Source organism: Benincasa hispida, chromosome 8, assembly GCF_027475165.1.
Source record: "Benincasa hispida cultivar pf3 chromosome 8, pf3_genome.v1.1, whole genome shotgun sequence".
NCBI classification, from domain to species: domain Eukaryota; kingdom Viridiplantae; phylum Streptophyta; class Magnoliopsida; order Cucurbitales; family Cucurbitaceae; genus Benincasa; species Benincasa hispida.
Genome location: NC_143485.1, coordinates 22,175,643 through 22,187,082, shown reverse-complemented (window position 1 = coordinate 22,187,082; position 11,440 = coordinate 22,175,643). Strand labels below are relative to the sequence as shown.

At 31.5% G+C, this 11,440-nt stretch overlaps 1 protein-coding gene across 1 annotated transcript; it reads left to right on the top strand.

The window, feature by feature from the left end:
- Positions 1–5,936: 5,936 nt before the first annotated feature.
- On the top strand, positions 5,937–10,173 carry LOC120083449 (uncharacterized). Its single transcript, XM_039039218.2, has 3 exons — positions 5,937–6,653; positions 7,080–7,229; positions 9,763–10,173. Exons 1-3 carry the CDS (start codon positions 6,243–6,245, stop codon positions 9,958–9,960), a joined length of 759 nt encoding a protein of 252 aa, XP_038895146.1. The 5' UTR covers positions 5,937–6,242; the 3' UTR covers positions 9,961–10,173.
- Positions 10,174–11,440: the final 1,267 nt, after the last annotated feature.

Sequence of the window (11,440 nt, the reverse complement as noted above, 5' to 3'; positions counted from 1 at the left end):
TATTTTCTCTCTAAGGTTCTTAAATTCAGCAATAGTTTTCTTAAATTCATTAAGGTTGTCTAAAAGAGATCTTGATGAGTCCATTTTAAATGTAAAGAACCTCTCCCTTAGGTACATCTTATTTGGAAGATCCTTAATTACAAATAGATCTTCCAGCTTAGTCCAAATCTTGTAGGTTGTCTCTTGATCAAGTACTTGCCTAAAAAAGTTGTCACTCAGATTTTGAACTAAAGTACTATAAGCTTCCAGTTCCTAATCTTTCTTTTCTTGAGTTGTGACTGTATTTCGTAGAGTAGATGGATCAAGAAGAACCTTGTGAGTCGTCTGTTGACCAAGGATGGCTATGTTTTTTTTTTTTTTCTTTCCACAAGCCAAAAACAACATTTCCATCAAATTTCTCCACTTCAAACCTTGCTACTGCCATGCTGCATTGAATCTTGAATCTCGATTCTTGAAGGTCCACCTTCTTGATAGTCTTGTGCTTTGATACCACTTTGTTTGGCTTTTATTTTGAATTGTTGGCCCAATTACTTGAAGAAGTTGATCCAGGTTATTAAGAGAGGTAGGTAAAATGCATGACGAAGAAAAGACCACGATGAGGACTTGAATGAAGGACACATGCATTGATTTCTTTTTCTCTTCTGCTATGTAGAATGAATCAAAGTACAGAAAATTATTGGGGTAAGAAACTCTTATCTCACTCTCTACAAAAGAGATTAAAGTCTCTCTACTCTCTCTAACTCCCTTTTGTTTATTGTGAGATTTGCAAGGTGAAAGTTGAAGACTTGTAGCATGAAATCAACGAAGAAGAAGGAGAAGAAGAAGATGAACACTTTAATGTACGTGATTCGGCCAAAAGTGCCTACGTCTATGGGAAAGGAAGAAGAACTTTTATTAATTCTTTCAAGATAAGTTTTCTGACTCTACCTTTACAAAATTTAACTTGTGTTTTAAATATTTGAAAAGAGCTACTTATATAGGTAGTAGATCTGTTACAAGTTTGTTTAGAGACTGTTATAAATTTGATAAAATAGCCATTGAGATCACAACTTTTTCATAAACATTAGGGTAAACCAAATCAAAGTTGCAACTAATTTTCAAAATTTGACGGCAACAACTATTGAAACAAAAATGTAGACAAGATAAAATGCACTTAACCTTCATGTGACAACCAGGGTAAATTTGTTTGATAGAAGAAGAGAGCGACTTGTAAAATAAGAAAAACTTGCACATAGGTGCAGTGCTTGACACACATGCTCCGATGCTTATCAGAAAGTGAATAAGTGCAATAAGTTAAGAGTTTGTGAGTGGAGATTGGATTTGCTTTTCCTGGAGCTATAATGAGGTACTTATAGGAGCAGTTTTCCTAAGTTGTTTTGATAGGGTTTTAGAGTCACTTTGGGATAATTCTTCATCTCATTGAGCCAAAGGGCATGGCTTGTTGATCGATGAAATGTGTATGACTGGTGAAGATACTAATAGATATAGTTTAAGTGCAAGCATACATTGTTGCAAGTAATAGCTTGAGAATATTCTAAGTATATTACCCCATGAGACTAAAACTAAATTTAATTTTGTTAAACATGAAGCAATCAATGAAACCAAGGGAACCAATGTAAATGAATGATGAGTAGCTTGATTGATGAACAAAAGCAGCAAGCAAGTTTTGATTATTAAGGATTACAGTCTGGTTTCAACCAAAAGGGTATTATGCCTTGAGCTTATGTAGTCGTATCAGTTTGTTAGTAACTTAGTATAGACAGAAAACGTCTTCTATTTGGTCTTGTATCAAGTTCCTTGAGAAGTTTAAGTAGTTAGATGAGCTCATAATTCAAGCCTTGGAGGGGAAAAATATAACTAAATACTTAAAACTATGCTTTAAATAAAAGTATTTAAGAAAATTTCTAGGTGTTGGAAGCACAGTAGTTTGAAGTAGGAATTTTGAATAAGTATGTAAATTATGCTATGAACTCATAGCATAATAGGAAATTTGGCTAAATATTCAAACTATGCTGTGAATTAGAGGAACTCCAAGTTGGTCTAGGAAAAATGGAAAAAATTGACTAAGTACCAACGATAGGAGGAATAGAGACTTAACCTTGGATCAGACATTTCAAGTGGAATATATTGTGGGAGGAGAGAGAAGGCTTGGATGCAAGCTAGGGTAGGATTGGACATGTTAGGCGCATACCAGGGGGTTTTGGATGCATGAGAAGTGTTATGTTTAGGATTAAGTAAACATGTGAGGAAAGAATTTGTTATGTAGGAAGACCATGCGTTGAACTATGCACTACCAAGAGAGGAAGTTAAGGTTGGATGCATAAAGAGAGATTGGTAGGTGCATAAAGGATTCAAGGGAGAGATTTTGACTAAGTGTTGGACAACATAGGACACTACAAGTGGAGGAAACCATAAAGAATGGAGTGTTGGACGCATAAATGGCCATATGGGCGCATAGATGGGCATATGTTTAGAAGAAAATTAAGGTAAACAGGACACATGGCTATGCCTTTGAGTTTAAAGAAGAAAGCTATGCTTTAAGAAGAAGATAGAAACAAAGGAAGAAGGAATAAAAGGAAGGTTGGACGCACAGGGCTAGGGTTGGCACATAGAGAATTTTATGGATTTCATTTTGGGTCTATGTGGAGCACGATGGAAGCATAAGACAACCCCTTGGGAAAGAGTTATACCAAGGAAACACAATTGCCCTAGTTGGCACATACTTAGGAGAAAAAGTATAGGTTCGGTGCATAACTGTTGCTATGAGCTAAAGAAGAAGCTATGCTATGTCATGAACAACAAGTTGATAGCATAGTTAGTAAATCATACGACCAAACCTAGGGAACATGTGTTAGAACATCATGTGGGCATATAGTGAGTGATGTTGGATCTATATAGGGTGGTTGGTGAAGCAATCATACACCCAACACAAGTTACCATGCATTGATTGAGCAAATGCAAGGTTGGATTGACAGCAAAGTGGGGTACATGGCTCAACCAAATGAAGTCTTGGTCGAGGTAGGACATGTAAAAGGTCGGAATGACATCTCAAAAGTAGTTATGCATTGGCCTATGCACGGTGAAGACATTTAAGCTCTGCATGTAAGGAGAAGGTGTCAAGGGGGATGCGTTGGACCTTGCATGGTGTTAACATATAGACTTATCACGCAATTAAGGTGTCATGCATTGGAAGTATAGAAAAGATGACAATGACCCCTTTTGGATACCTATAAATACCCAAGGAGACTCCATTTCATTTGACAACTCAAATTTCATCAAGAAGGCTTGAAAAGAGAGAAAGTTAGAGAGAATTGAGGAGGAAAAAGAGGGGCCTATGCATTGAAGAAGGGAAACCATGCGTTGATCATGCCTACCATGCATTGAAGAGGAGTTCCATGCACTTAACCAGTCTACAGGAGAGCAACCCTTATGCCCACCACTATCTTAGTTTGTTCTAAGGTGTAGATTATAATCTGTTGGAGTTGGTAAGATAGAGCTAAAACCAAAAATGTATTCTAAGTTATTTTAGCCCTAAAAATATAGTATTCTAAGTTGATTCTTGGATTAACATCGGTTCAGGATCAGGGAAGAACTAGGTATGTGGGAAAAGCTCAGGAAAGAGAAACTCCTGCTGATGAACTGTGAGTAGTTTTATTTTCAAATGTTTTGAGTAGTTTTATTTTCAAATGTTTTGGTTGTACTTATATAAATATATGTTATGATATATGTATGTATTGTTTGGTAAGGTTGGCATGCTAAGAAAATGTGTCTTCTCAGATTTATATCATTGGTTTTCCGTTGTTTTATGTAAATGACTATTTAAATAGGCTTTTTCTTGATAGCATGCTTATAAGGATTTTACTAGAAACTAGAATTGTATCCTGGGTAAATGTTAGCGTGTCTTGAGCACGTCTAATGGGATCGACATGTGCACATTCGGTAAACTATATTGAGTATTGGAATTTCCTCGCACTTGCGTTTTGGGTTGGATGGGTTTACTTGGAAAACACAAGATCATGCCAATATTATCTCAATTATCAAGCTAGGATGGTTATGTCTTATTTCTTGACATTGTTTTTATTATTTGCCTATGATATTGTTTCAAAATAAATTTCTAAAAGAAAAACCTAGTTTCTTCAAAGTCGTACCACTCACTGAGCTTTTAGCTCATGTTTTCCAATGCTTTGTTCCTCCCTAGGTAGCAGAAGGGAATGTTCTGAAAGTGCCACTCAAGGTTAGGATCTTCCACTTTAGTGGAGCGAAACACAATAGGAAGTTATTAGGTCTCAGAAAGAATCACAAATATGTTTGTAAACATACCTAGTATAAATAGTTGTAGTTAATCAAATTAACTTGAAACTAGACATATTTGTGTTATAAGAGTTATCTAGTAAACAAGGGTGATGGATAGTAAATATCACAAAAGGGTGGTGCTTGTTGTCTTCACGCCTCCTTTCAGGCTTGAGGAATAAGAACGGGAGGGGGTGTGACATTAGACCTATATCTCTATGGCTAACTTAATATTAGATCATTTTCATACAATTTTTTTTATCCTATAATGTACCTTATCTCTAAGCGTACGTGACAGTTCTATGTTTAAGCTCTCAGTCCCGTACTCCTTTGTGAAATCAATCGATATCCTAACCTTCTCAATATTAAGACTCAACTATTATGTTACACTAAGTGTCCAATTAAACTTAACACATTTGCAATTAAAATCAAAAAGGAAGTGCTCAAGATAAATTAGGGTATATCCACATTACTGAATTCCTTAGAGATTTAGCTAAGAGCTAAGAAGGAATGAATGAATTTCATTGATCCAAAAGTCATGATTAAAAAATAAATGATTTAAAGTAAGGAAACGAGAAAATGAAAAATGCAAAAGGGAACTAATAGAAATGCTAGAAAAAATACAGTCAAGGACCCCTTAAGGAAAACTCTCACACTTTAATACTCTCTAAGCCGGATTCACTTTTCTTAAGGATGAATCCACACTCTCCACAACCTTTCGAGGGGTAGGGATAACCTAAAACTAAGATGCTTCATAAGAACCCTCATTCCTAAAGGTTTTCTGTATGGAGTGGTGGAGTCTCCTCTTAGGAGTGTTTGATTTTCAAGGATGGTCCAAAAGTGAAGCCTCCATGCCTTTATATAAGCTATGATGATTGGAGAATAACCGAATTTCATGTTCTGAATGACTCCAAAGAAATTTTACCACTGAACAACATCTTTGACCACTGAAATAGCAACAGTAGAAGATTGGGCACGATTCTAGAATTTTTTCGATGTAGGCACATCTTTTCAGGGAATGCAAGCGCATCAGCACAAAATCTGCAAAACAACAAAAAATAATCGTAAAAGTTTATATAATCAACCCAAATCACTTCAAAACACATATTTTCAGGGAATGCAAGTGCATTAGCACAAAATCTGCAAAACAACCAAAAGTAATCGTAAAAGTTCATATCAATCAACCCAAATCACTTCAAAACACACTTTAGCTAGTCGTTGGACTCATACATAGTCATTTTATCCAATTTAATCCAATCAAGAGGAAAATATCATGCAACTAACATTTTTTTACCAAAGAAAAACAACGAAACTATGCCCAAATCACTCCAAAACCCATTTTAGGAAAACATATAAGTTAAAAACTAAAATTGAAATACTTCAATCTACAGTGGTGAAAATTGCATAAATACACTAAATAATACACAAGTTTTAAGGCAAATACACAAATTGAAAGTAGAAATTTAACTAACTAATTAAAAATACCATATAGACACATTTTTTTTTGTTATAATTAAAATTAGAGCCTAGTTGACCCTTTGAACAAATTGGAATATGTCCAAAAATTTGGAAAGGAAGACCTTTTTTTCAACTTATATTGAAAGGGATAGAGATATTAATATCTTTGAGAGCCAAGAAACAAATTCATCACAATTGAAACGTTTAGAAAGAGAAAGTATACTTCTTTTTCTCAGTTCGATAGAAAGTAATAGCATTTTTTTTTAGTCAAAAAGATTGTGCAAATGATAGAAGTCTTCATAAATAGAGAATGAAATCAACTTGAGTTAGGGATTGGGAAGAAATAAAGATTGTTATTATTATTGGATTCTCCAAGAAATTGTCAACGCTCTCTCCATATCCCTACTTAACCCCCCCTATCTCCCATCCCTTCCTTTCATTCCACAAACAAAAATTCAAACTCTTCTCCCTCCTCTTTCCTCTGCCACCTCATCATGCACACCTTCTCCACCGTCACCGGCACCATCACCGCCGACGCCTCTCTCTGCCACCTCCACTCCCCCGACCACGCTGTGTCACCACCACTTTTTCCATCGTTCCCTAATTTCTTTTCTTCTCATACCTCTTCCTCCTCCTTACTCCCGACGTATAGCCAGCTAAGCGAGCTGGATCTAGTGCTCGAGTCGTCGGGGTTTTTACCCTCGGAGGTCAGTTATAGTGGTAGTAGTGGACCTTGTAGTAGCTACGGGTCTCCGACATCACAGCCTGCCCTAATACACCGAAGCATGAGTAGCCACTCGCTCCAAAAGAATAGGGTAAGCCATGGACCAGGTGCTCGGAGTTCGTCGTTGTTCGATGCCGATGGGCCGGCCGTGAGAAGGGTTTACAGCTCCGGTGATTTGCAGGTGAGTTTTGCTAATAGCTCCCCAAAACTGGCTGCAAAAATGCAAGCCTTTTGTTTACAAAATATAGTTTTGTTCTTTCACACTTGTATCTTAACAATTATTCTCTTTGAGTATCCATTTGTGAAAGTAAAAAAATTTGTCTATGTTTTTTGTTTGTCAAAAGTCGCTTTCAACTTAGGTCGGACACCTCCATATCTTTATAAAATCATAGTCAAACACCAATTATTTGTCCCACATTTGTTAAATAATTTTACAATATGGGCAAATATAATGGTACTATAGTAGTTAATATATATGTTTCTGAAATCTATTTATTTTACCGTTAATTAAGTAAAAATATGTTTTTTTTTTTTTTATAGAAACTATATATTTAAATTTGTTAATATGAATATTAAGTTAATTAAATTGATGATGGAAATTAATCAGGGAAGAACAGAAAGGGGATGCTCAAGTGAAAGCAGTTTGATAATAGAAAGAATGACCAAAGCTTGTCGGTATAGTCCCGAAGAGAAGAGAGAGAGAATTGAGAGATATAAAACCAAGAGAAACCAGAGAAATTTTAATAAGAAGATTAAGGTAATTATCCTTTTTTTTCTCATTATTATTATTATTCAACTTTAATTACTTTTGTCCATTTGATAACCATTTGATTTTTTGTTTTTGATTTTTTTTTTCAAATTAAATATATAGACATTACTTCTACCTCCAAATTTCTTCCTTTGTTATCTACTTTTGGAAACCAAGCCAAATTTTGAAAATTTAAAAAAGTAGCTTTTAAAAACTTATTTTTGTTTTTGGTAGTTGGCTAAAAATTCAATCATTGTACTTAAGAAAGATACAAATCATGGTAAAAAATGAGAAGAAAATAAGCTTAGTTTTCAAAAACCAAAAATAAAAATTTATGGTCCCGTTTGGTAACCATTTTGTTTTTTGTTTTTTTTTTTAAAAAATTAAGCTTATAGACACTATTTCTACCTTCAAATGTCTTCTTTTATCATCTACGTTTCACCAATGGTTTAGAAAAACCAAGTAAAAAATTGAGAACTAAAAAAAAGTAGCTTTCAAAAAGTTCTTTTTGTTTTTGGAATTTGGTTAAGAATTTAACCATTATAATTAAGAAAGATGCAAATCATTGTAACAAATGTGGATGAAATAGACTTAATTTTTTAAAAAAAAAACAAAAAAATCAAATATTTACCAAACGGGATCTTAAAGTTTGTGTTTTAACAAGTTCCAAGCATATTCATTTTTAAGATTAACCAATCTATTCTCTGAACAAAAAAATTGATTCATAAATTTCAAAAAAAAAAAAAAAAAAAAAAGAGAATATGTTAAGGACTTATTTGCCCAATTTAGTAACCAAGTTTTTTATTGTTTACTTTTGAAAATTAAATCTATTTTCTTTCGATTTCTTACTATTGTTTTCATCTTTGTTAGGTAAAAGAGTTGAATTCTTAGTCAAATTTCTAGATACTTTTTTTTCTTTTCTAAACGTGTTCTGGTTTTTGGAAACAATAGTAGAAACTAAATAACAAAAGAAAAAAAATTAGAGGTGAAATGAGTATTTATAAGTTTAACTTTTTAAAATTCAAATAGTTATCAAAGGGGATCCTTATTAATCTATTAGACTCAAAATTGAAAATTTATGTACATATCACAAATATTTTAAAGTCGAGGAACATATTTGACACGAACTTAAAAGTTGAATAAGTGAATGGATAATTTAACCTATTTTTTTAATCATAAAAATAATATTCTCATTCCTTCCCTTTTTTCTTTTATCTTTTCTACCTTTTATGTTAAATTATTACCTATGACAAGCTCATAAATTATAATTGGGATTATTATATATCGTAAAATATATTCCAAGAACTAATTATATATTGTAGGATCAACGTATGTGTAATAAAGAAAATTTAAAACAAAATCATTACCTCAAATTTATGACCATCAAATTTTCACTTGAGTTTTGAAACATATGTAGGCAAATAATTAGTGATTTATTTTTTTATTTTTTTATATTTTTGTCTTTATTTTCTATTTGAATATGATTTAGAAAGAGAAGAAATAAGGACAAGATGCATCTAAAATAATTGTATCATATTGGAAGTTAAAGACAAAGTGGAGTGATAAATGATTGTGGATAGGGATACTATTCATATGTAGCCAGCAACAGTCATATGTTATTTTTCTACTCCAATCACATTTTTATGGGATTTTTCTTGAATAATCTCCTTTTTCAATTAAAGTTTTGTTTGAAATAAAGCTAAAAATACTTTAATATTATAACTTTGGTGCCTCATCTTGATACAGTAGGTCCCTTTGATTTTGAAAAGTGTTTATATAATAGGTCTCAAAAATTTTATATTCGTATCTAGTTAATACGTCCTTGAATTTCAAAAATATCTAATTAGTCGTCAAATTTTCGATTTTTGTATCTAATAAGTCCTTAAACTTTCAATTTCATGTTAAATAGGTTTCTTAGCTTATTTAACAACTTTTAAAATTTGTGAACCTATTGGACACAAAATTCAATTTTACATGTATTAGACGCAAAAATGAGAATTTAGAGAATTATTTGATATATTTTCAATAAGTTACACTTAGTAGATACATAATTGAAAGTTCATAGATATATTATTTAAAGACCTGTTGGATTCAAACATGTTAATTAGTTACGACTAAACTTTATTATTTAACTATAATTTTTATTTATATTTTCATAATCCATCTTCTTAGTGAAATAAATGATGGGATTAAGAAGAAAATTATAAGTAAAATTAAATGTTTTTTACTTGTATATTTGCCTTATTTTATCTAATTGTAATACATTGTATCAAATTATCACTGTTACCGATCATTGCTAAAAAAAATTATGAATTTTGTTATCTTTATCGTTTGACCTCTTAGAGGTAACGATAACGGTAACGATAAGTGTAAATGTAACAAAATTCATAATTCTAAATAAACGCGATAAAAAACAATCCACATTTGTGATTTAGGTTCTTTACAATTGATTCATCAATAGAATTCCATTACGAACATACCAATTTTCATTACGATCGAAATTATCACTTGCTAATCTAATCATTGCTATGTAATTTGATAGTATGAATGTAGGAAAACATTGGCAGATAGTAGAAGGCGAATAAGAGGAAGATTTGCAAGAAATGAAGAAACTGAAAATAGTAATTCCACCAGCTCACCGGTAGAGACTTGGAGCTACTATGACAATGCCATGGTAGAGGAAGACACTCAAGACGATGGCTCATGGATCACCTTCCTTGGTTCTTACTCGGTTAATTAGGTCGATCGATGTTCGCTTTTCCATCTTACAATTGTCAAATTACAAAAGGAAAATCGAACTATCGACTTTTGAAATGGTATAAATATCGTTCTTCTTTTATGTCATTGATTTTTGTAAATTGAAGTCCACTAATGAATGAACCATTGTAACACGTATGTGTATTATTATGCATATTTATGTATATGTAATATCAATTGCTTTGATTGTCTAAAAGATAATTGTTTTGAATGGTAAAGCAGTTAGAAATATTTTTAAATTTAGTAAAATGTCACTATCTATCACTGTCTATAACTGATATACAATAATATTTTGTTATATTTATAAATAAGTTAGCTCATTTTTCTATATTTAAAAATAGATCTTTTCCAAACTCCATTACATATTTAAGTTTCGTGTTAGATTTACAAATTTCAAAATATCTGTTTCGGTTCCAAATATATTTTACACATTTGAACTTTAGAAAATAGGGAGCCAATCAAACCTATATTATTTGACAATATTGGTTAATTAAGGAAGCTATGGAGTGAGCTAATATTAAGTACCAAAGACAAGATTAAGAAAAAATTACCTTTTTCGTCTTGCATTTTGAAAAATATGTGTTTGGTATCCGAGTTTTCAAAATATACCTTTTTAATCCTCTAATTTGTTAGATTAGATTCATTTGATCTATAAATTTTCAAAATATATCGTTTTAGTCCTTGAATTTTTAAAAATAAGTTAGGTAACTACAATAATCTATTTTTTTATTATTTTGAATTAGAAAATTAATTTTTAAAAATTACGACTTTGCTCCAAAATGATTTTTTAACATATTTTATAATTCAAAATTTCATATGATTAAAAACAATGAAAACAATAATTGTTCAGGAACCAAATGCACCTATTTTTAAAAAAATGTAAAGATTAAAAAAGTATATTTTTAAAACTCAACATATTCTTCAAAATTCGGAAACTAGCAATGTAGTTGCTCAATTAATTATTACATCTTGTAAGTTTTGTTGCTAAAATAAACATTTTAAAGATATTAGGAATAAATTGATTTATTTTTCATGGACTAAAACAGACCTTGGAAAAGATTTTAAAAATATTTTATTATAATAAAATATGACTGAAATGAGATTTAAATTTAATCTTAATCATCATGTTCTTCACTTAATTAGTAAAGTGTCCAAATTTAGAGTGTATTATTTGGATTTTTTTTGTTTTTTCTAGCCTTATGTTTTTAAAATATATTTGCAAAATGTTTTGAAAAACATCTTAATCAAGTTGAACTAAAAATGTATCTTTTGCTTTAATTTCTTTTAAGAAAAATAGAAAACAATCTAAAGGCTATGAAAGGAAGTGTAGATTTTTTTTTCTTTCTTAATGAAAAGAACTAATACACAAACATTAAAATATATAAATGTTATTAAATAGGCACTAAGCTCTAAACAAGACAAACTTATTGCCTACTAAAATATAAATATAGAAAATATTAGAA

What these genes read in the sequence shown, in the direction of transcription:
- LOC120083449 (XM_039039218.2), top strand. Translation starts at nt 6,243, where the DNA reads ATGCACACCTTCTCCACCGTCACCGGCACCATCACCGCCGACGCCTCT. An exon ending in ACAGCTCCGGTGATTTGCAG is followed by an intron (nt 6,654 to 7,079) that starts GTGAGTTTTGCT and finishes GAAATTAATCAG; the next exon opens with GGAAGAACAGAAAGGGGATG. An exon ending in ATTTTAATAAGAAGATTAAG is followed by an intron (nt 7,230 to 9,762) that starts GTAATTATCCTT and finishes GTAATTTGATAG; the next exon opens with TATGAATGTAGGAAAACATT.